The sequence below is a fragment of the Mobula birostris genome, chromosome 13 (genome assembly GCF_030028105.1).
Source record: "Mobula birostris isolate sMobBir1 chromosome 13, sMobBir1.hap1, whole genome shotgun sequence".
Lineage (NCBI taxonomy): Eukaryota > Metazoa > Chordata > Chondrichthyes > Myliobatiformes > Myliobatidae > Mobula > Mobula birostris.
In genome coordinates, this window is record NC_092382.1 from 9094139 (window position 1) to 9119857 (window position 25719).

General features: G+C 43.8%; 1 protein-coding gene across 1 annotated transcript in view; it reads left to right on the forward strand.

The window, feature by feature from the left end:
• Window positions 1-25719, forward strand: part of LOC140208357 (uncharacterized) — a 101790-nt gene that overhangs the window by 13426 nt on the left and 62645 nt on the right. Inside the window, exon 3 of the mRNA XM_072276961.1 lies at window positions 9450-10889. Within this exon, the coding sequence (XP_072133062.1) occupies window positions 9450-10889 (1440 nt within the window). The remainder of the gene's footprint in view (window positions 1-9449; window positions 10890-25719) is intronic.

Sequence of the window (25719 nt, forward strand, 5' to 3'; positions counted from 1 at the left end):
TTATTATTTGGGATTAGGCCAATCAATGTAGCGTCATCAGCAAATTTAATTAACAGATTGGCGCTGTGGGTGGCAACACAAGTCATGGGTGCACAGAGAGTAAAGGAGGGGACCAAGGAGACAACCCTGTGGGGCATGTGTGCTGAGGGTCAGAGATACAGAGGTGAGGGAGCCCACTCTTACCACCTGCCAGCCATCTGACAGGAAGTCCAGGATCCAGCTACACAAGGCAGGGAGAAGGGCGAGGTCTCTGAGCTTCTTGTCGATACTTCACGCCTTCGTATGGCTAAAGCTCTGCCCATGACTGCAAGGAACTGCAGAGAACTTTGGTCTCATCTGGAAACATCGTAGAAACAAGCCTCCCCTCTATGGACTCTTCCTGCACTTCCCCTGCCTCGGGAAAGCAGGCCGTGTACTCAAAGATGCCCACAACTTTGGACATTATTGCTGCAAACCCAATCCCCCATCCGGGAAGAGATACAAAAGCCTTAAAGCGCATACCACCAGGCTCATGGACAGCTTCCTGTCTGCAGTTGTCAGCCAAATTAATGGTCTCCAGTCCAATAGAATGAACTCGACCTCACAATGTAACTCGACGTGACCCTGCCCCAAATGTCTATCTGCACTGCACTTTCTCTGCAGCCATAATGCTTTGTTACAGTTATTGTTTTGTCGTAGATCAGCTCAATGTACCGTAGTAATGTATTGATCTGTGTGGATGGTAGGTCGGGCAAGATTTTCACTGTAGCTTAGTGCGTGATAAGAATAAACAAATTCCCCATTTTAATTGTGTGAAAATATTAGACAGACTGAGCTTCTGCTTTGAAACCACAGAGGGAAACTTAACTGTTGTCATTTCTGAGGAAAGCAAATAAGTAGAAAAGGCTTCAATCTCGCATTACGATCTGTGGTAAATGGGATCAGGTGACCGGTGGTGGGTCTCCCAGACCAATTATCAGAATCAGGTTTAATAGCACCGGCAGATGTCATGGAATTTGTTGTCTCTGCGGCAGCAATAGAACCTAATTCATAACAATAGATTTTAACCATTGTGATTTAAAATAAGAATATACATATTAAATAGTTAAATTATATAAGTAGTACAACATAAACATTTTAAGAATGTAATACTGTGAACTATTTTAATTGTGTGGAACTATTTGACTGACTGGGTTGTTGCTTTGGAAATTCTGGAGTGAAGCTGAACTAAACTGTACACATTTATGAGAAGCTCAGATAAATAGAAAAGGCTAATTTTCACATGAATGGGTCAGACATTCAGAAACACTGGCTGCACTTCAGCTGGTAAAAACACTGGTTGAGGCCTAGTCCCAGGCCTCAGCCCAGTGGTTATGGTCTGGGACTTGTTGAGAGTAAGCATTCGGCACAGACTAGAAGGGCCAAGATGGCCTGTTTCTGTGCTGTAATTGTTATGTGGTTATATGGAAACATGCTGAAAATATTGCAGAATAAAACATTGTCCACCCACAACGAGAGGACGTGACAGATCCGGATCTCACTGCCTTGTCTGAACGGGCGAAAGATGAAGCTACACGGACACGTAGAGCAGTGACCGGCAGATGCTGCAGATCTGCGGGAAAATGTGAACAGGACATGGGATCGCGTGACGGGTGGAGGGTCTCCCACCTGAACCGATGACTCTGCTCCTCGCCCCTCACACGCTGCCCGACCCATCCGCTGCATTTCCCACATTCCATATTTACACAAGATACATTTTTACTACTTCCTCCAGATCTTCCCTGTCCCTTTCCCTCCACCCCCAGGTCACAGAGTCACGGGCTCGATTCCCATCCCGGTCCAACACACAATTCAGACCCAAAACGGTAATGTGCAGGTTTCATTTAAATCTGTCCATGTTTATAAACACTAATTTCTATTCACATTCCTCCAGCCTCACTGGACAGGAACACTGAAACATCAGGTGAGAAACAGGAGGAGGTGGCCATTCAGCCCCTCTAACCATCAACAAGATGAAGGCTGCTCTCCCATCTCAGCCACATGTTTCTGCCCGATCCTCATTTCCTCGATCTCTCTGGTCTCCACACATCTGCCGGCCTCTGTTTTATGTGAGGACGATCACTGAGTCTTCACCACCATCTGTGGTGGGGATTTACAGACATTCACCACCCTCGGAGTGGAGACATTTCCCCTCATCTCAGTCCTGGACAGTCCACCCCCTTTTTCAGAGACTGGGATCCCTGGTTCAGCCAGTAATGATGTTGTGCATTTCAATGTGTTCATCTCTCAGTCCTCGATTCTCCAAATGAAAGGGTTATCACATTTGATCTTTCTTCATGCGATGACCCCACCACTCCAGGGATCAGTCTGGTGAATCTTCATTGCACTCTCCATAACAAATACTCTCTAACCTCTTTGTTAATCCTCTATGGAATTAATTTCCATCTTCTGCAGCCCCGTGTTGCCCCAACCACTCACCTCCCACCCCCGTCACTATTTCCACCTTCCCACCTCCCCCTCACCTGGATCCACCTCTCACTCCCCAGCTCTTGCCCCATCCCCACCCCTCACCTCTTTTCTCGGACTATTTCCCGTCCACTCTCAGTCCAGAGGGAGGGTCTCGGCCCGAAATGTTGACGGTCCATTTCCCTCCACAGATGCTGCCCGACCCACTGAGTTCCTCCGGCAGTTTGTTCTTTGGTCTGTGTGACCCGTGTTAGTGTGGGGAGCGGGATTTTACACCATATTCCCGGTACAGTCTCAACAAAACACAAATAATTGTCACTTTGCCCGGACCATTGGCCCCGCTTGCAGGGCAACAGTCTGCCGGTGTTTGCCCCCCAATGTGGTGAATCGCCACCACCGTGGGCTCAGACATTTCCACAGATGAGCCCCTCCTGTCCCCACCGGGACAAACATCCTGTCCGCCCCCTCTCTCACCGTCTTCATCCTCTCCCTCCCCGGGGAACCGGCATCAAACCGACGGGCCGAGCGGTCTCCTCCTACCTCTCAGCGACACATCAGACTCCGGCCGCAGGAGACGCTTCACAAACGCCCCAACTTCCCTCGGAGGGAAATGGAAATAAATCAGAAAGCGGACATTTACTTTGACGGTTGTCCCGCCGTGACGGAAAGTTCGGGAGACGGTGTCATCGGGGGTAACGCCCTCCCGGCTGGTCCGCCTCCGCTATTGGTTGGAAGCAGTGATTGACATCGCTTCGCACCAATGGGAATAGAGCAGCGCATGAATGCTCTGCTGACAGCGGTGGGGGAGGGGCTGGTCACGTGATTAGTAGCCCAGCCGTTAAACCGACCAAGCTCGAGCTCACCAGCGCGCGGGGCACAAAAGGCCCCGGATGATCGGTTGAGGTGAGAAGGGGTCTCCGGGTTGGGGGTCTCACCGGGCGGCGTTTCCAACACCGACTTCGGGTAGTTGCTGTGACTCCGGACTCCGTGACCCGCAATCCCGGGACAGTCCTGCTCTCTTCCCTCTCTCTCAGCCCCACCATCCGTACACGGGCCCCGGGGAGCTTCCGGCTGATGAGGGAATGGGAACCGATGGGTCTCTCAGACAGAGCTGAGCTCCAGCTGTCTAAATGCAAGGATCGGGAACTCGGAGAAAGGGAACAAAATCTTTTACATCAGCTGTTGTGAAAATCACCTTTGTTCTGCCTCCAGTCACAAACCAGAGAAAATCTGCAGATGCTGGAAATCCGAGCAACACACACAAATTGCTGGAGGAACTCAGCATTAGTACTCTTTTCCATAGATGCTGCCTGGCCTGCTGAGTTCCCCCAGCATTTTGTGTCTGTTGCTTGTTCCACCCCCTCTTGTTCTGGACTTTCTACCCGTGAGAACATGTTTTGTCCCACTCTCTCTGGGTACATAATGATATCAAACACCTTTGCCCTGGGCAACAAGTAGCTTTCACATCACAAATGTGCCAGACTCCAATGAGACAGACTACTGCCCTTCCCTTCATATTCATTGGCATTGCCATCACTGAGTTCACCACCGTCAGTCACCTGGGGGAGGGTTCAGGGGAAATATTTATGTACAATACAGAAACTGGTGTTACCTGTGTGTATTGTGGTGATGCAAAAGTTGCTGGAGAATTTGCAAGTGGGAAGAAATGGAGTGATATTTGGAAATCTGACTTTTTCAAGCATCATTTAGCAAGAGAATCACATATGGACAATGTGCAAAAGCTGTAGTGAGAAAATACTTCATTACCTGCTACGGGCTTGCTACATAGGTTATGTGAGAGTGCAGATGAATTCGATCAAACCTAGAGGACATCAAAGTTTTTATTGACAGTGATTGCTAGCTGTTTAAATGAATAGCTCAAAATATAAAATTTAGTGCCCACATGTTGTCACCGGGCAAAAAATTGCACAGCACAAGATTTTTCCACATTTTTTACACCTCCCTGATGCCCGCACCTACAAGATGTGCATCCAGCTGCAGCTTGTAACCTTGCACTTTAAGGAGTTGGAACCTGAAATGGATGAATTCTGGATCATCCAGGAGTCGGAGGGGGTGATAGATATGACATGAAGAGAGGTGAGTTACACCCAAGGTGCAGGACACAGGAAACAGGGTGAGAGTCAGGAAGGGGAATGCGGGTAAACAGCCATTGCAGAAGACTCTTGTTGCCACCCCCACAACAACAGGAAGACCACTTTAGAAACTCTTGGTGGAGGTAGTTAGGATAGTTACTGTGATCTCCGGACACCGTGACCTGCAATCTCGGGACAGTCCTGCTCTCTTCCCTCTCTCTCAGCCCCACCATCCGTACACGGGCCCCGGGGAGCTTCCGGCTGATGAGGGAATGGGAACCGATGGGTCTCTCAGACAGAGCTGAGCTCCAGCTGTCTAAATGCAAGGATCGGGAACTCGGAGAAAGGGAACAAAATCTTTTACATCAGCTGTTGTGAAAATCACCTTTGTTCTGCCTCCAGTCACAAACCAGAGAAAATCTGCAGATGCTGGAAATCCGAGCAACACACACAAATTGCTGGAGGAACTCAGCATTAGTACTCTTTTCCATAGATGCTGCCTGGCCTGCTGAGTTCCCCCAGCATTTTGTGTCTGTTGCTTGTTCCACCCCCTCTTGTTCTGGACTTTCTACCCGTGAGAACATGTTTTGTCCCACTCTCTCTGGGTACATAATGATATCAAACACCTTTGTCCTGGGCAACAAGTAGCTTTCACATCACAAATGTGCCAGACTCCAATGAGACAGACTACTGCCCTTCCCTTCATATTCATTGGCATTGCCATCACTGAGTTCACCACCGTCAGTCACCTGGGGGAGGGTTCAGGGGAAATATTTATGTACAATACAGAAACTGGTGTTACCTGTGTGTATTGTGGTGATGCAAAAGTTACTGGAGAATTTGCAAGTGGGAAGAAGTGGAGTGATATTTGGAATTCTGACTTTTTAAAGTGTCATTTAGCAAGCAAATCAGATATGGACAATGTGCAAAAGCTCTGGCGAGAAAATCCTTCATTACCCGTTACAGGCCTGCTACGTAGGTTGTGTGAGAGTGCAGATGAACTCGATCAAACCCAGAGGAGATTAAAGTTCTTACTGACAGTGATATGCCAGCTGTTAAAATAAATACCTCTCTATATAAAATTCACTGTGCACATGTTGTCACTGGGTAAAAAAATGTACAGTACAAGATTTATCTGCACACTGGTCATGACAAATTAGAGGGGATATTGGTGGGAAGGTGGCGAGACCTCCAGTGTCCCTGATGCCCTCACATACAAGATGTGCATCCAGCTGCAGCTTGTAACCCTGCACTTTACAGAGTGGGAACTTGAAATGGATGAATTCTGGATCATCCAGGAGTTGGAGGGGGTGATAGATATGACATGAAGAGAGGTGAGTTACACCCAAGGTGCAGGACACAGCAAACTGGGTGAGAGTCAGGAAGGGGAATGAGGTTAAATAGCCATCGCAGAGTACTCTTCTGTCCATCCCGCACAACAACAGGTGGAACCACTTTAGAAACATTTTGGGGGAATTACCTGGCAGAGGAAAGTCAAACGGGTGATAGGGGATTCGTTAGTTAGAGGAACAGAACAAGAGGGGACCAATATCCTAGTGATAAGGCTCGCTAGTGCTAGAGTTGGGGGAGTGGGGTGATGTGGTTAAAATAAGTTGTAGGGGGATGGGAGCCAGAATGACAGAACAGATAGTGGGGAGGGTGAATTGACTTTATTACATACATCCTTCATATACATGAGGAGTAGAAATATTTACATTATGTCTCTGTCTAAATGTGCAATGTGTAATTTATAGTCATTTATAATAAATAGTTTGTACATAGGACAGTCAATATAACATAGAGATGCAATTGTATCAGCATGAATTAATCAGTCTGATGGCCTGGTGGAAGATGATGTCCCGGAGCCTGTTGGTCTTTTTGCTGTGGTACCATTTCCTGGATGGTAGCAGCAGGAACAGTTTGGGGTTGTGGTGAATTGCATCCCCAATATCCTTTGGGCCCTTTTTACACACCTGTCTCTGTAAATGTCCTTAATAGTGGGAAGTTCACATCTACAGATGTGCTGGGCTGTCCGCACCACTCTCTGCAGGTTCCTGCGATTAAGGGAAGTACAGTTCCCATACCAGGCAGTGATGCAGTCAGTCAGGATGCTCTCAGTTGTGCCCCTGTAGAAAGTTCTTAGGATTTGGCGCCCCATCCCAAACTTCTTCAACCATCTGAGGTGAAAGAGGTGCTGTTGTGCTTTTTTCACGACACAGCCGGTATGTACAGACCATGTGAGATCCTCGGTGATGTTTATGCTAAGAAACTTAAAGCTGTTCACCCTCTCAACCCCAGATCCATTGATGTCAATAGGGGTGAGCCTGTCTCCATTCCTCCTGTCATCCACAATCAGCTCCTTTGTCTTTGTGACAATGAGCAAGAGGTTGTTTTCTTGACACCAGTCAGATGTTGTTTAGACCTCAGATAGAGTCAACAATCAAATGGTTGAGCATGGGGCGATGAATGTGCTGAGCTGTGTATATCACAATGCAAGAAGCATTGTAGGATAGTCAGATGAGCTCAGGACAGGGAATTATGATATAGTAGCCATTATTGGGACTTGGTTGCACCCAACAGTCTGAGGGATTTAGAGGAACAAATTTGTAGAGAGATTGCAGACCATGCCAAGAAACAAAGGTTGATTCAGTGAATGATTTTAACTTTCCATATATTGATTAGGACTCCCATACTGTAAAAGGACTAGATGGGGTAGAATTTGTCAAATGTGTCCTTAATCAGTTCGTAGAATTCCCAACATAGAAGTGTGCAATAAGCTGTTAGGAAATGATCCAGGGCTGGTGACAGAAATTAGTGATCATAATGCCATGAGATTCAAAGTAAATATGGAAAAAGAATGGTCTGAACCGCGGGTTGAGATTCTAAATTGGAGAAAGGTCAATCTTGATGGTATCAGACAGGATCTGGCAAGTGTGGTTTGGGACAGGCGTTTTCTGACAAAGGAGTACTTGGTAAGTGGGAGGCCTTCAGAAGTGAAATTCTGAGGGTGTAGAGTTTGTACGTGCCTGCCAAAATAAAAGTTGAAAGGTAACTGGTGCAGGGAACCTCGGTTTTCAAGAGATATTGAGGCCCGGGATATTTTGTTCCTCCAAATGCCTCAGACTGTTGGGTGCTACCAAGACTCATTAATGACTACAATATCATAATTCCACCCCCAAGCTCATCCGACTTTTTTTTTGTTGTCTTCTGTTGGTTTCTGAAAGCTTCCCAATAGTTTTTGCTCTTCTGTTTGCCTTCTCTTTGGCTTTTATGTTGGCTTTGGCTTCTCATTTCATCCACAGTTGTGTCCTCCTGCCTTTCCAATGCTTTCACTTCTTTGGGATGTATCGATCACTCAGCTCCCGAATTGATCCCAGAAGCTCCAGCCGTTGCTGCTCCGTTGTCACTCCTACCTTTTCCCTTCCAGACAAGATTGTCCAGCTGCTCTGTCATAGAAACATGGGGAAGTTCAGTGCAGAAACAGGCTATTTGGCCCATCTAGTCAATGCTGAAAAAACATCTAAGCTGTCTGATGCAACTACCTGCACCAGGACCATCGCCCTCCATACCCCTACCATCCAGTCTGCTATCAGACTTCAGTTAATTGTGAAATTGAGCTCATATTCACCACTTGTGCTGGTATCTCATTCCACACTCTCATGACCATTTCAAGAAAGAGCTTTTCCAAATGTTCCCGTTAAATTTTCACCTTCCCCACTTACCCATGACATCTGGTTGTCATCCCACCCAACCTGAGTGGAAAAACATGCTTGCATTTACCCTATCTGTACCCTCATAATTTTCTATACTTCCAACAAATTCTCAAAGCAATGTATAATTTCCTTAGTTATGTTTCAAGCCTTTTTTAGGTGTATAAGATGATGAGGGGCATTGATCATGTGGGTAGCCAGAGGATTCTTTCCCAGGGCTGAAATGGCTAACAAGAGGGTGCTTAGTTTTAAGATGCTTGCAAATAGATCCCAAGGGGATATCAGGGGTAAGTTTTTTTACACAGAGTGGTGTGTGCGTGGAATGCACTGCCGGCTATTTGTGAGAGTGTTTCAGTTACTGTGGGGCCAGGAACCCATGCAGCTCATTGGGAACAGGGAATAATAACAATGGAGAGAGTCAAACTGAGCCAGGTCACAGATTGGAGATGGCAGAAATTATAGAGACAGGAACAGTATCAAAGAATATGTTGGTCATTCCAGATACTAGCATTGTGCCCAGTTAGAAGATGATTTCTCTCTCCAGCTTGGATTGAACCTCACTGTAATAGTGTGATGCCAGATCACACCTTGACAACTCAAGGGATCTCATCTGAAATATTGTCCTACACCCACTGATGGATTTTGTAAATATTTTTACAGGTTAAAAATGACAAGGAATTTGTCTATGGGAATCTCGAACACAACACGCCAGTTTTGCTGTCTCTGTCTAGATACTTAAAAAGAGGAGCAAGGGATTCACTCGATCATCTGACCGGCTGGCATGCCCATCATTTTACACATGGGGGGGAGCCCATTCACCTGCTCAAACAGTGGGAATGGATTCAGTCGGTCATTTCAACTGAAGATATATCAGCAAGTTCACACCGGACAAGGCCATTCATTTGTTCTGTGCGTGAGAAGGCATTCAGTTGGTCATCCCACCTGTGGACAGACCAGTCAGTTCACCCTGGGCAGAAACTTGGTCATCTGCTGAATTTGTGGGGAAGGATTCACTCGGTCATCTGACCTAATGGCTCTCCAGCGAGTTCACACTGGGGAGCGGCCATTCACCTGCTCAGACTGTGGGAAGGGATTCACGGAATCATATAAACTACGGATACACCGGTCAGTTCACAGTGGCGAGAGGGCGTTCACGTGCTCAGACTGCGGGAAGGGATTCACTTGCTCATCCCAACTGAAGGTGCATCAGCGAGTTCACACTGGGGAGAGGCCGTTCACCTGCTCAGACTGTGGGAAGGGATTTACTTCATCCTCTGTTCTACAGAGACACCAACGTATTCACACTGGGGAGAGGCCATTCACCTGCTCAGTGTGTGGGAAGGGATTCACTCGATCATCCCACCTACAAGCACACTGGTCTGTTCACACTGGGGAGAGGCCGTTCACCTGCTCAGTGTGTGGGAAGGGATTCACTTGCTCATCCCACCTGAAGGTACATCAGCGAGTTCACACTGGTGAGAGGCCATTCATCTGCTCGGATTGTGGGAAGGGATTCACTCGATCATCCCAACTGAAGGTACATCAGAGAGTTCACACTGGGGAGAGGCCGTTCACCTGCTCCGACTGTGGGAAGGGATTCACTCGATCATCTCAACTGAAGGGTCATCAGCAAGTTCACACTGGGGAGAGGCCATTCACCTGCTCAAACTGCGGGAAGGGATTCACTCAGTCATCTGAACTGTTGGTACACCAGCAAGTTCACACTGGAGAGAGGCCGTTCACTTGCTCAGTGTGCGGGAAGGGATTCACTCGGTCATCGAACCTACTGACACATCAGTCAGTTCACACCGGGGAGAGGCCGTTCACCTGCTCAAACTGTGGGAAGGGATTCACTTGCTCATCCCACCTGAAGGTACATCAGCGAGTTCACACTGGGGAGAGGCCATTCACCTGCTCGGACTGTGGGAAGGGATTCACTTGCTCATCCCAATTGAAGGTACATCAGCGAGTTCACACTGGGGAGAGGCCGTTCATCTGCTCAAACTGTGGGAAGGGATTCATTCAGTCATCTGAACTGAAGGTACATCAGCGAGTTCACACTGGAGAGGGGCTGTTCACCTGCTCAGACTGTGGGAAAGGATTCACTTGCTCATCCCAACTGAAGGTACATCAGCGAGTTCACACTGGGGAGAGGCCGTTCATCTGCTCAGACTGTGGGAAGGGATTCACTCAATCATCTGAACTGAAGGTACACCAGCGAGTTCATACTGGGGAGAGGCCGTTCACCTGCTCAGACTGTGGGAAGGGATTCACTTGCTCATCTGCACTGAAGGTACATCAGCGATTTCACACTGGGGAGAGGCCGTTCACCTGCTCGGATTGTGGGAAGGGATTCACTCAGTCATCCGCTCTAATGGCACACCAGCGAGTTCACAGTGGGGAGCGGCCATTCACCTGCTCAGTCTGTGGGAAGGGATTCACTCAGTTATCTCAACTGAAGGTGCATCAGGGAGTTCACACTGGAGAGAGGCCATTCACCTGTTCAGATTGTGGAAAGGGATTTACTACGTCATCTCAACTACTGAGTCACCAGCAAGTTCACACTGGAGAGAGGCTGTTCACCTGCTCAGACTGTGGGAAGGGATTCACTCGGTTGTCTCATCTTCAGAGACACCAGCGAGTTCACACTGGGTAGAGGCCGATCTGCTGCTCAGACTTTGGGAAGAGATTCTCTCAGCCATTGCCACCAAATGTCCATCATTGAGTTCACACTGGGGAGAGGCCGTTCACCTGCTGTGAATGTGTGAAGCAATTCGCTCAGTCATCTAACCATATGTAACTCTCGCTTCAGCTAGCAGCTTAATATAGGGGGTGATAGCCCCCAGCCCGGCCAAACTTAAGAAATCTCGTTTGGGTGGATGCTGCACGATGTGACCCCCATTACAAATCAGTACCCCAAAATAACAAACGGTACATAATATGCGATTAAACGATTGGGCTTTGTAGTTCTTACTTTGACTATAGGGCTAGTAAAGAAAAAATAAAGGAAAAGGGCCCACTCTCTCCGTTCATGTCTTCTCATCGCTCCCAAGCAAAAGACCTGCAAAAATCTCTCTTCCAGACTCACAAGAAAGAACAACATTTCTCTCATTGGATAGCCCTGCACTTCAAAACTCTGTTGTCTCTAGTCCTAACGTAAACATTGCTGCTACAGAGAAACAGTAACCTCAGCAGTGAAACATTACAGAGAGGCCATTACATTAACACTGAAACCTCACAGCATGTTACAGTTGTGACACACTACTGGGTTCACAATAGACAATAGGTGCAGGAGTAGGCCATTTGGCCCTTCGAGCCAGCACTGCCATTCACTGTGATCATGGCTGATCATCCACAATCAGTACCCCGTTCCTGCCTTACCCCCATAACCTTTGATTCTGCTATCTTTAAGAGCTCTATCCATCTCTTTCTTGAAAGCATCCAGAGACTTGGCCTCCACAGCCTTCTGGGTCAGAGCATTCCATATATCCACCACTCTCTGGGTGAAAAAATGTTTCCTCAACTCCATTCTAAATGGCTTACCCCTTATTCTTAAACTGTGGCCTCTGGTTCTGGACTCACCCATCAGCGGGAACATGCTTCCTGCCTCCTGCGTGTCCAATCCCTTAATAATCATATATGTTTCAACAAGATCCACTCTCAGCCTTCTAAATTCCAGTGTATACAAGCTCAGTTGCTCCAATCTTTCGACAAATGACAGTCCCACCATCTTGGGAATTAACCTTGTGAACCTACGCTGCACTCCCTGAATAGCAAGAATGTCCTTCCTCAAATTTGGAGACCAAAACTGCACACAGTACTCCAGGTGTGGTCTCACCAGGGCCCTGTACAACTGCAGAAGGACCTCTTTGCTCCTATACTCAATTCCCCTTGTTATGAAGGCCAGCATGCCATTAGCTTTCTTCACTGCCTGCTGTACTTGCATGCTTGCTTTCATTGACTGATGTACAAGAACACCTGGATCTCGTTGTACTTCCCCTTTTCCTAAATAGATTCCATTTAGATAATAATCTGCCTTCCTGTTCTTACCACCAACGTGGATAACCTCACATTTATCCACATTAAACTGCATCTGCCATGCATCCACCCACTCACCCAGCCTGTCAAAGTCACCCTGCATTCTCATAACATCCTCCTCACATTTCGCACTGCCACCCAGCTTTGTGTCATCGGCAAATTTGCTAATGTTACTTTTAATCCTTTCATCTGAATCATTAATATACATTGTAAACAGCTGCGGTCCCAGCCCTGAACCCTGTGGTACCTCACTGGTCACCGCCTGCCTTTCCAAAAGGGACCCGTTAATCACTACTCTTTGTTTTTTGTCAGCCAGCCAATTTTCAATCCATGTCAGTACTCTGCCCCCAATACCATGTGCCCTAATTTTGTCCACTAATCTCCTATGTGGGACTTTATCAAAGGCTTTCTGAAGGTCGAGGTGCACTACATCCACTGGCTCTCCCTCATCCATTTTCATACTTACATCCTCAAAAAATTCTAGAAGATTGGCCAAGCACGATTTCTGCACTGGGGAGAAAGTTTCAACGAGCTGCATGCTGGATATTTGTCCATCACCGTTGCTGAATGCAATTTCGAGAGTGACTGTCGGTGCTGAACTCTGCAATTATTGCTGTTGCTCACCAGACCCAGTTCTGCACACTGGTCACTGAGCATGGGAGGAGGTTCTTCTGCTGCATATTCACCTTTATTGGGACTGGAGTTTAACGTGGACTGGAGTGGAGAGCGGCCAGTGAAGGAGTGGAGCTTTGAGGCTTTGGCTCGAGAGATTTCAGTGAGCAGAGGCAGAGGATGAGCTTGCTCCCAGTAAGGTAAGGCTGGGAAAGTTTATTTAATTAATTAACTTAGGAGTTAGTAATGGAGGCAGTAGGTAGGGCAGTCCAGTGCTCCGATTGTAGGATGTGGGAAGTCAGAGACAGCACAATTGTCTCCGATATCTACACCTGCAAGAGGTGCATCCAGCTGCAGCTCCTGTGAAATCGGTTCATTCGGGGGGCAGAGGCAGTAATAGATCAGAGTTTCAGGGAGACAGTCACCCCTAAAAGTCAGGAGACAGGTAAATGGGTGACTGTCAGGAGAGGGAAGGGGAATAGACAGAAAGAGCAGAGCACCCCTGTGGCCGTTCCCATCAACAATAAGTATACTGTTTTGGACACTGTTGGTGGGGACGACCTACACCTACCAGGAACAAATTGTAGTGGTCACGTCTCTGGCACCGAGACTGGACCCTCAGCTCAGAAAGGAAGGAGTGAAAAGAGGAGAGCAGTAGTGATAGGGGATTCGATAGTTAAGGGGACAGTTAAGAGGTTCTGTGGGAAAGATATAGAATCCCAGTCTGTTCCCTCCCTGGTGCCAGGGTCCGCGATATCTCGGATGGAGTTCTCGGTATTCTCAGAAGAGAGGGTGAGCAGCCAGATGTCCTGGTCCACGTGGGGACCAATGACATAGATGGGAGTACGGATGAGGTCCTGAAGAAGGAATAAAGGGAGTTAGGGGAAAAAAGTGAAAAAGCAGGACCTCAAGGGTGCTAATTTCAGGATTGCTGCCTGTGCCGCGAGACAGAGAGGGTAGGAACAGGAAGTCATGGCAGTTGAATGTGTGGCTGAAGAGTTGGTGCAGGGGGCAGGGGTTCAGATTTCTGGATCATTGGGATCTCCTCTGGGGAAGGTCTGACCTGTACAACAAGGACGGGCTGCACCTGAACTGGAAAGGGACCAATATCCTGGTGGGCAGGTTTGTTGGAGCTGTTGGGGAGGGTTTAAACTAGTTTGGCAGGGTGGTGGGAATCAGAATGTGAGTGCAGTGATTAGGGTAGAAGAACAAGGGCACGATGCTGTGTGTTCTGAGTTGCTGAGGAAGGACAGGCAGGGGACAAAACATAAATGTAGCCAGTTTGAGGGGTTGAAGTGTGTCTATTTCAATGCTAGGAGTATTAGGAATAAAGGGGATGAACTTAGAGAATGGATCAGTACGTGGAACTATGACGTTGTGGCCATTACTGAAACTTGGCTGGAGGAAGGGCAGGATTGGCTGATGCAGGTACTGGGGTTTAGGTGTTTTAAAAGGAATAGGATGGGAGGTAGAAAGGGGGGGAGTAGCATTACTGATCAGGGATAGTATCATGGCAATAGAAAGGGAGGACGCTGCAGAGGGAGTGTCCACTGAGTCGGTGTGGGTGGAAGTCAGAAATAGGAAGGGATCAATCACTGTGCTGGGAGTAGTATATAGGCCCCCAAATAGCCCTCGGGACACCGAAGAGCAGATAAGCAGGCAGATTTTTGAATGGTGCAGGAAATACAGGGTTGTAGTTATGGGTGATTTCAACTTCCCTCATATTGACTGGCACCTCTTGACTGCAAGGGGAATAGATGGGGCTGAATTTGTCAGATGTATTCAAGAAGGATTCCTGACACAGTATGTGACCGGCCGATGAGAGGAGAGGCCATACTGGATCTAGTTCTGGGTAATGACCTGGTCAGGTGGCAGACCTCTTGGTGGGGGAGCATTTTGGTGAGAGTGGCCACAACTCCCTTAGCTTCAGCATAGCTATGGAAAAGGATAAAAACAGACAAAATGGGAAAGTGCTTAACTGGAGAAGGGCTAACTATGAAGGGATGAGGCGGGAACTAACGAGAGTAAAGTGGAAACAGGTGTTCAAAGGTGAAAGCACAGAAGTAATGTGGAGGAAGTTTAGGGACCACTTGTGCAGGGTTCAGGATAGGTCTGTCCCACTGAGGCAAGGAAAAAATGGTAGGAAAAGGGAACCGTGGCTGTCGAAACACGTGAGGCAACTCGTCAAGCGGAAGAAGGAAGCATATGTTAGGTATAAGAAGCAGTCAGAGCCCTGTTGGTTGCTTTTCGATTGCTCCTACCCTGTTTACTTAATTGTCTCTACCAGTCATTTTTTTTTTGAAATCTTATTATAATACTTCAATACTGCTTTACTATGGCTGGGAAAAGAACCAAAGCATTTGCAAAAGAAAGAGAAACAGAAGATGAATCCCCAGTCACTTTGGATTCAATCAGTGACTTCCTTAAATGGCAAAAGTAGGAATTCTCTGAGGAGTTTCAACTGCTTAACGGCAAATTGGATACAATTCAGCGAACTTTATTTGAGCATGAGAACCAAATTCAGGAGAATACTATGAAGCTAATAACACTTGAAGAGGGCGTTGAAGATACAATTAAACTCTGCAAGGAGTTATCTTTATCTAGTGATAAAATGCTGAAAAGGATCATCAGTCTCGAAAACAAAAACAGGAGAAATAACTTGTGAATCCTGGGTCTTGAAGAATCAATTGAAGGCGCTGACCCTACGAAGTTTTTTGCAAACTTTCTGAAGCAGCTTTTCCCTGCTTTATTCACTTCGGAGCCAAAGCTCGATCGAGCTTCTCGCTCTCTGACTTTGAAGCCATTGTCCTTGGCAGCGAAACCCAGATTGGTCGGACTAGCCTTTCATGAATTTCGTATTAAGGACCTTTTAATTCGCCATACCCGGAGACAAGGAATGATCAATTTCCAAAATTACAAGGTTAGATTTGTGGAAGACTATTCACCTGAAGTTTTGGCTGATCGTATGAAATATAAAGAAGTTATGTTGGAATTTTATAATAAAGGATATAAACCATCCCTTCAGTTCCCCGCACGTCTGAGTATCGTTTTGAAGAACGGATTGTGAAAAAGAATAAACTCAGTTGAAGATGCAAAAGAGTTTCTGAAGGATGAAGTCTAAAACTGTTATATTTCTTATTTGATCAAGTTTTTTCTTCTGTTAATATGAATTTGAAATAAGGTTACGTTTTGGCTGTTCATATATTGTCTTTTGTTATATATTTTTCTGATACTACTTTATTTTATCCCTTTTTAAGGCTTTATTTTAATACAGCTTTCTTTGAATTTGTTTAAAGTGATCCTTTCATATTTTCGAATACTGAGTTATTTTGCTTTTTATGTTGTGTCTTGGTAGGGGCATAATGACCTTGCAGGACTGGAGGTTTTTTCTCTGTCAACAGGATTTTTTGGGGCCGGTACTTAGTTCTTAGCTCACTGACTGTCTATTGGTCAGCTTTCTCGCTTTGGGTAGGGGAGGGGGGTAGGGCCTATTTCTCTCTGGGAGCTCTGTTGGGTTGAATGTATGATTGTTTGTTTGAATACCTTACTTTACGGTTTGCTTTCTAGTTTTAATAACTTATGGCTAGATTTTTTAATTACACATTGATTGGTATTTAAAATGGTTCGAAATATTAACCTATTTAGTTTGAATGTGAAAGAGCTGTATCACCCCTTCAAAAGGAATAAAGTGTTTGCTTATATTAAAAAATTAAAAGCACTTTTTTTTTACAAGAAACGCACATACGCAGCTGTGATAGCTTACATTTTTTTATTCGGTGGAAGGATATGCAATTCCACTCTTCGCTTAATGCAAAATCACGTGGATTTTCAATTTTTGTAGATAATACAGTTCCTTTATTCAGCATAAAGTTGTTTCGGACCCTAATGGTCGATTTGTTATTGTATCAGGGAGTTCAGACAGTAAGTTGATTGTTTTTGCTCATGTTTATGCCCCAGCGTAGATGATCCAGGATTTTTTGAACGTCTATTTTCATTTTTGCGAGGTTTGTGTACGTACTCCCTTGTGATGGGAGGAGATTTTAACTGCTGGCTAGATCCAGTATTAGATCACTCATCTATTAAACCATCCACACTTAATAAATCAGCTTTATTTATCCATTCTTTTCCAACTAAATATGGTATAGTTGATGCTTGGCGTTTTCTCCATCCATTCATTTTTCCCTCATGGCTATCATTCTTATACCAGGATTGACTAGTTTTTTATTGATAGTCAAATGATTCTATTAGTTCAATTGATTGAATATAAAGAAATTGCTCTCTCTAACCACTCTCCTGTAATTCTATCTTTAAATCTTTCTGGTCCTATCCCCATGAGTAGATTCTGGCGATTTCATTTAACTCTGTTATTCAATGAGAATTTTTAAAAATTTATGGAGAATCAAATTACTTATTTTTTGAAGAAAATTCGTTGCAAGAGACATCTAGCCTTATTATATGGGATACTTTTATAGCATACATCCAGGGTCAAATTTTCTTATACTGCAAACATCATTAAAAAAGCTAACAAAGAAAGAAATGAATTAGCCAATCAGTTAAAGCAACTGGACTTCAGTACCTGATCCTGAAACATATGAGACGTGTTGAAACTAAAACTAAATATGATCTTTTTTTAACGTATCCAATTGAAAGCCAACTTTTAAAAGAGAGAAGTCAACTTTATATTCACGGAGATAAAACTGGTAAGCTACTGGCTAATCAATTGAAGCCATTTTCAGCCAATCGGCAAATTAAAGAAATACGTAAAATTAATGGGGACCTGACAACTGACCACCTTGTAATTAATGACACTTTTAGGGAATTTAATTCTAAATTGTATAGTTCTGGCTCTGTTAATGATAATATTGCAATGAATAATTTTTAGATCAATTAAATATTCCTAATCTTTCGTTAGATGATTGTAGGCAATTGGATCAACCTATTTCCCAGGAGGGAAGTGCTCAGGCTATTTGAGAATCACATTCTGGGAAATCCCCAGGACCCGGTGGATTCTCTGAAGAGTTTAATAAGGCTTTTCCCTCCTTGCTTATACCACAATTATGTTCTACCCTTACTGATTACTTTCAGGTAGGAAGACTACCGCAGTCTTTTTACTAAGTTTTCATTTTGCTCATTCTCAAAAAGAATAAGAATCCTACTGTATGTTCTTTGTATAGACCTATCTCTTTATTCAATTTTGATACTAGAATTTTATCTAAAGTGTTGGCTCGCAGACTTAAAATATTATATCTTCTGTAGTTTCAGATGATCAGACAGGATTTATTAAAAATCGATATTCCCATTTTAATATACGGCGTTTGTTAAATGTTATATATTCTCCATCTAAGGAAATACCGGAATGTGTGATATCTTTGGATGCAGAGAAGGCTTTTGACAGAGTTGAATGGAACTTTCTATTTACATCCTTCAAAAAATTTAATTTTGGACTTAACTTTATTCATTGGATTAAATTACTTTATTTATCTCCCTCCGCTTGGGTTCTTACTAATTTTCAGAATTCTAAACCCTTTAAACTCCAATGTGGAACTAGACAAGGTTGCCCTTTGAGTCCTCTGCTTTTTGATTTGGTATTAGAACCCTTATCAATTGCTTTTCGAGAGTCTGAAGAGATCACTTGTATTTTAAGGAGAGGTACTATTCATAAAGTGTCGCTCTATGCTGATGACTTATTCCTTTTTATATCTAATGTGACAACCTCCTTACTATTTGTGTCCCGTTGACTGACTAATTTTAGTCAGTTCTCAGATTATAAATTAAATTTACATTAAAGTGAGCTGTTTCCTTTAAACAATTTAATACTAACTGATATTAACCTGCCTTATAAAATTTTAATAAAACAATTTACATATTTAGGAGTAACAATTACTGAGAATTGACAAGATTTATTTAAGGAAATTTTTAAAGTGTATTGAATTACTTTAAAAACACACTCTCTAATTGGTTGCCTCTTTCTTTATCACTGACTGGCCGAATCAATTCTATTAAAATGGATATCTTACCTAAATTTATATACTTTTTTTCAAGCTGTGCCTGTTTTTATTCCTAAATCTTTTTTTGACTCTTTGGATTCAATTCTTTCTTCCTGTATATGGAAGAATAAAACACCTGGTATAGGTAAAGCTCACCTTCGAAAACCCAAACAGAACAGAGGATTTGCCCTACCCAATTATAGGTTATATTATTAGGCAGTTAATATACATAATATTACGTTCTGGATATATTACATTAACCATGAGAATTGTCCTATATGGGCTTCATTGGAAGCCAACTCTGTTATAAAATTTTCCATTATTTCTTTACTTGGATCCTCGCTTCCTTTACCTTTAAATAAACAAATTGACAATGTGGCGGTTAAACATACATTGAGGATTTGGTTACGGTTCAGAAAACATTTTGGTTTATTGAGATTCTCCCTCTCAAGTCCCATATTTTCCAATTGTTTTTTTTCAAACCATCTTTAATTGACTCATCTTTTAAAGAATGGGATAGACTGAATAATAAACAATTTCAGGATTTGTTTGATGGAGGGAATCTCTCTTCTTTTGTGCAACTTTCAACGAAATTTAACCTTTCCAACACTCACTTTTTTCGATACTTACAGATTAGAGAGTTTTTAAAGATCTCAATTACTTACATTCCTTCAAGTCCAGATAAGAATATATTAGATAGAATTTTTAATTTGAAACCCTTTGATAACAGTTCAATATCTTACATTTATGGTCTACTGTCGGGACTGAAAATGGCCTCTTTAGATAAAATTAAAGGAGACTGGGGAAGGGATTTACAGGTTTTCATATCTGATGAGAGCTGGAAGATTATTTTAAAATTGATTAATTCTCCATCATTATGTGCTCATCATTCTTTATTACAATTCAAAGTGGTACATAGAGTTCATATGTCTAAGGATAAGCTTTCCCGTTTCTACGCAGATATTTTCCCCTTACTGTGATAGATGTGGTAATGGAGTGGCCACAATAATTCATATGTTTTGGTCATGTCTGAACCTTGAAAAATTCTGGAAAGATGTATTTCAAACGCTTTCTGCACTTTTGAATGTCAGCTTTAAGCCCAATCCTTTGACTGCCATGGTTGGTTTTGTTGAGGACAGTGCTACAAAATTGAAGCCATCTAATTTGCAGGTATTGGCCTTCATGTCTCTTATGGCCAGGAGGGCGATCTTGCTCAAGTGGAAGGAGCCTGCCCCGCCCACTCATGTTCAATGACTATCTGACGTTATGTTGTGCCTTAATCTAGAGAAGATTCGTTGTCCGATTTCTGATTCGAAACATGATTTTTTTTTAATGTTATGGGGACCCTTCCTGAATAATTTTCGCAATCTTTGAACTGTTATTAAAGTATGGATCTGTGCCATTATTATTATAATATCATATGGTAAGGTATTTTTCAATTTTTTTCTGTTTTTTTAACCAACCAGCTCATTTTGGTAGTGGGGGTAAATACTCAGAGGAATCGATTTTAAAATACTGGTATCTACTTTGAGAACAGTGGTGTGTACCTGATACGGCAGGCCTTATTAATCTCTCACTAACTGTATGAGACCTTGCAGACTTTTGCTATCATTGTGGAAATGTTATGAGAAGCAATGAGACCACGATCAAAGTCATTTGTAGCTTTCTTTCCGAATGCCTCCAGTGTGCAACGCTTTTCAAATGCTTCTTTCATCTTCCGGAACTGAGTACAACCACAAGCATCTTTTTCAGTGTGTCATTTATGGAAGTGTTTCTGCAAACTTAATGCTTTCGTTGTTTACAAGTAAGACACATGGGGCATCGCTGATCTGACACAAAGGGAATAAAACAATACTCCAGGTATGTTACTTTCTAAAGACGCACTTCTTGTGTGTCCATTTCTTAGCAGGATTAGAATTCAAGGCTTCACCACTTTCAAACCATAAGATCATAAGATACAGGAGCAGAAGTAGGCTATTCGGCCCATCGAGTCTGCTCCGCCATTCAATCATGGGCTGATCCAGTTCTTCCAGTCATCTCCACTCCCCTACTTACATCCCATACCCTTTGAATACCTGGCTAATCAAGAAACTATCTATCTCTGCCTTAAACACAACCAATGACTTAGACTCCACAGCCTCTCATGGCAACAAATTCCACAGATTTACCACCCTCTGACTAAAGTATTTTTCATAATCTGGCTGTCCTTTTGAGCCTCTCAATTTCCTCAAAACGTCCTGTCCCTCCAACTGACTTGGTATCATCCGCATCTTTGCAACAAAGCCATCAATTCTGTCATCCAAGTCACTGTCATATAACATACAAGAATCGGTCCCAACACAGATCCCTGTGGAACACCACTGGTCACCAGCAACCAATCGGAAAAGGTTCCCTTTATTACTATTCTTCACCTCCTGCCAATCAGCCACTGCTTCATCCATGCAAGGGTCTTTCCTGCAATATCACGGGCTCATAACCTGATAAGCAGCCTCATGTGTGGCACCTTGTCAAGGTCCTTCTGAAACCTCACGTGCACAGCATCAACCGATTCTCCTTTGTCCATCTTGCTTGTTACTTCTTCAATGAATTCAAAGACTTTCAACATACTTGTCAGGCAAGATTTTCCCTTGAGGAAACCATGCTGAAAATGACTGAAAATACCCTGAAAGCGCATCCTCAACATCTGACTCCAATATCTTGTGAAGTGAGACTAACTGGTCTATAAGTTCTGTTCATCTACCTCCCTCCCTTCTTGAAGAGTGGAGTGATAATTCCAAATTTTCAGTTGTATGGAACCACGCCAGATTCAATTGATTATTGAACCACCATTACTAATCCCTGCACAATCTCTTCAGTCACCTCTTTGAGAACTCTGGGATGTACACCATGTGGTCCAGGTGGCCTATTTACCTTCAGACCTTTCTGTTTCCCAAGAACCTGCTCTCGAGTAATGTACTATAAATATTTCTGACCACTGACATCTGGACTTCCACCATCCTGCTGGTGTCTTCCATAGTGAAGACTGATGCAAGACACTTACTCAGTTCATCCGCCAGTTCCTTGCCTCTAATACCACCTCTCCAGCATCATTTTCCATTGGTCCGATATGCACTCTCACCTCCCCTTTACACTTTATGCATCTAAAGAAACACTTAGTATCCTCTTTATTGGCGAGCTTACCTTTGTATTACATATTGTTCCTTCTTAATTATTTTTTTAAGTTGCCTTCTGTTGGTTTTTAAAAGCTTCCCAATCCTCTGACTTCCCACCATTTTTGCTCCATTATATGCCTTCTCTTTGGTGTCTATTTTGGCTTTGCCTTCCTGTTAGCCATACTTGTATCATTAGATTAGATTATGAGGACATGTAGTCCTCTTTTATTATCATCTTGTCTTTGCAATACTTCTTCCTCTTTGGTACTTATCTATCCTGTGTCTTCGGAATTACTTGTGCATGCGCACCCTCTACCAGTACATCACCAAGGCCCAGACTGATGAGAACATGCCACAGCAATGGAGAAATGCAAACATCGTTGTCATTTACAAGAACAAGGGTGACTCGGCCATCTGCGGCAATAGTAGGGGCCTATCACTCCTTTCTGTTGCAGGAAAGGTCCTGGCTAAGGTGATGCTTCAGAGACTCATCAGCAACATCACCCAGTCAATGCTGCCTGAATCGCAGTGTGGATTTAGGAAGAACAGGAGCACGATCGACATGATCTTCACAGCCCGGCAGCTTCAGGAATAGTGCCGGGAGCAACAGCAGGACCTGTTTATGGTCTTTGTCGACCTCTCCAAAGCATTTGACACTGTGCAAAGAGAGCTCTTATGGGATGTCCTCCTCAGGTTTGGCTATCCCAATAAATTTGTTAACATCCTCTGCCAGTTCCACGATGGGATGACTGCTCGGGTGACCATAGGAGGACAAGAGTCGAAGCCCTTCCTTGTATATACAGGGGTGAGGCAGGGGTGTGTGCTAGCACCAATGCACTTTAGCATCTTCCTCGTGTGTGTTACCACAATGAGATTGAAGACAGCAGCGGTGTGGCAGTGGACGTCAGATTAGATGGCAACCTCTTTGACATCAGGAGGCTCCGCGCAACACCAACCACCAAATCACTTACTGAATCAAGAGACGACTGTGCTCTTTTGGCCCATACTCCAGAGGATCTCCAGACTGTCCTTGTATTGACGTATTGAGGCCGTGGTCACCCAGCGACAGCTGCAATGGCTGGAGCACGTGATAAGGATACCCCCATGTTGGCTATGTCCATGGTATAACAAATACAACAAAGGCAATAAACTCTCTCACTATTCCCATATTAACATATTCCTCGGCAAAATACCTTGGTTCCATTCCGATCTGGAAATGTTACAAAGAAAAATAGGAACTGAAATGACGAATTTAGAAAAGACTGTTTACACTCAAACACACTTAAATTACACTACTGAGGACAGAAGGAGGAAGAGTTATAAGAGATATTTAAAACAAAAATCACCCAAACAGTCCGATAAGATTTCTAAAGAATATATTTTCATCAAAAATAAACAGGATTCAGCACTCCATGCGAGTATATATAATTCTGATCAGACATACAGATCAGAAAACAAATGAGAGGCCAACCCTGAAAAATGAATCATCACTATGGAAGAAAACGTTAATCAGTGGAATGAGTATGAGCCTCCATGGGAGACATCCCAATGATCTGAGCAGACTAGCTGGTGACAGGGAAGCTTCGAGCACCTGACTGAGAGTTGGAGGCCTCTTCCCAGAAACAGAGGTTACTTGGGGAAATATAGGACAAGGTGGTTAACATTTTAAAATATCAAAAATACAGAAAAGACAAACAATATAGGCAATAAATGCAGAAAATGCCAAGAGAAACCAGACAGAGTCCAACACATTCTGGGATCCTGCAGCAGTTTAACTCAATCTGATTACTTATGCAGGTACAATCAAGTGGCAAATATCATTCACCAAAATCTTGCTTTAAAATACAAACTCATGAACGACCACTGTAACTTCATCAAGGCACAATAAATTCAAACCTGATCCAGTTTTAGAGTCAAAATCTTACAAGTTATATGATAATCAATACATAATTATGAATAAGAAAATCCATAATAACCATCCGGATATAATATTACAGGATAAACAAGCAGGAACAACCCCTTCAATAGATAAAACCATTCCCAACACACGCATGTTCCTCGACCAGTGGAGCACCTCACCACAGGAATTGTTTGTGTCAGCAGTCAGACAACCAAATTATTTTATCTGTCAATCAGCTTCCAAATCTTGCTACTCTGTCATTCGTTGCCACGCCCCACTGCTGATCCCCTTCTCCTCATCATTCGTTCTTATCCCAACCATTGTTCAGAGCCCCAAACTCTGCCCTGTGCAGACCCGCCTCTGGTTTCTGACCCTGCATCATTGAAAATCCAGCTGATGGTTTCCCATTCTGCTTTCAGTCTTTAGAGGACAGTAATGTTCTCTAACAACTCTTTAGAAGCAGGGAAAATGACTCATAATGTGGAAATGAGTCGTGATTAAGGAGGTTAACTACCAATGTCATTCTTCCTCAGCCCAGAGATTGGAGGGGCGAAGAGCATCTCAGACAGAACTGCAGTCAGCTGGACTTCTTCAGTCTGCAGAGAATTCAAGGGAAACCTCTTCACCCACAGAGTGGTGACTGTTTGGAACCCATCACCACAGGGAGAGCGAGAGATGAACAACAGGGAAGGATTTAAAAAGGACTGTCGTGGAACTGAATCACTGGCATGGTCCAGCCGGCCTGAGTTGACTCTTTACTGTACACTATATATGTTATAAATTCACTAAGTACCAGAGACAGTTTAAAATAAACTGATTTATTTGTCTCAGATCCAGAATATTAAACTCCACTCCCATTAAAAGTGAATATGCAGCAGAAGAAACTCCTCCCATGCCCAGTGACCAGGGTGTAGAACTGGGTGTGGTGAGCAGCAGCAATAATTGCAGAGTTCAGCACCGACAGTCACTCTCAAAATTGTATTCTGCAATGGCGATGGACAAATATCGAGCTTGAAGCTTATTGAAACTTTCTCCCCAGTGTGAATCCGGTAGTCTGTCATAAGTGTACCATGCTGTAAGGTTTCACTGCTAATGTAATGGCCTCTCTACACTGTTTCACTGCTGAGGTAATGGTTTCTCTGCAGAAGTTTAGGTTACGAATAGAGATAACAGGGTTTTGGAGTATGGGGTATCCAATGACAGAAATGTTCTTCCTTGTGAGTCTGGAAGAGACATTTTTGTGGTCTTTTGCTGGGGAGAGATGAGAAGATGTGAATGGAGAGAGTGGACCCTTTTTCTTTTATTTGTTTACTTCACTAACCCCATAGTCAGAGTAAAAGTTATGAAGCTCAATTGTATAATCGCATGTTGTGTACTGTTTGTTATTTCAGGGTACTGATTTGTAACAGGGGACATATCGCGCAGCATCCACCCAAACGAGATTTCTTAAGTTTGGCCGGGCTTGGGGGCTATCACCCCCTATATTAAGCTGCTAGCCAAGGGAGAGTTACATAATGTAAGATTATTGAGTGAATCGCTTCCCACATTTACAGCAGGTGAACACCCTCTCAACAGTGTGAACCTGGTAGTCTGTGATAAGGATAGATAACTGAATGAATCTATTTACGTACACACAATGGTCTAAATGAACCAGCAGCAATAGAGCACACTTGGAGTCTGGTTTTGTTATTAAAAATCACTATTTATTAGTAACTACTCAATATAGTAACTTAAACCAGGTAAATCAAAAGTTAGCAATGTTATGCATATATTTGTGTGTAA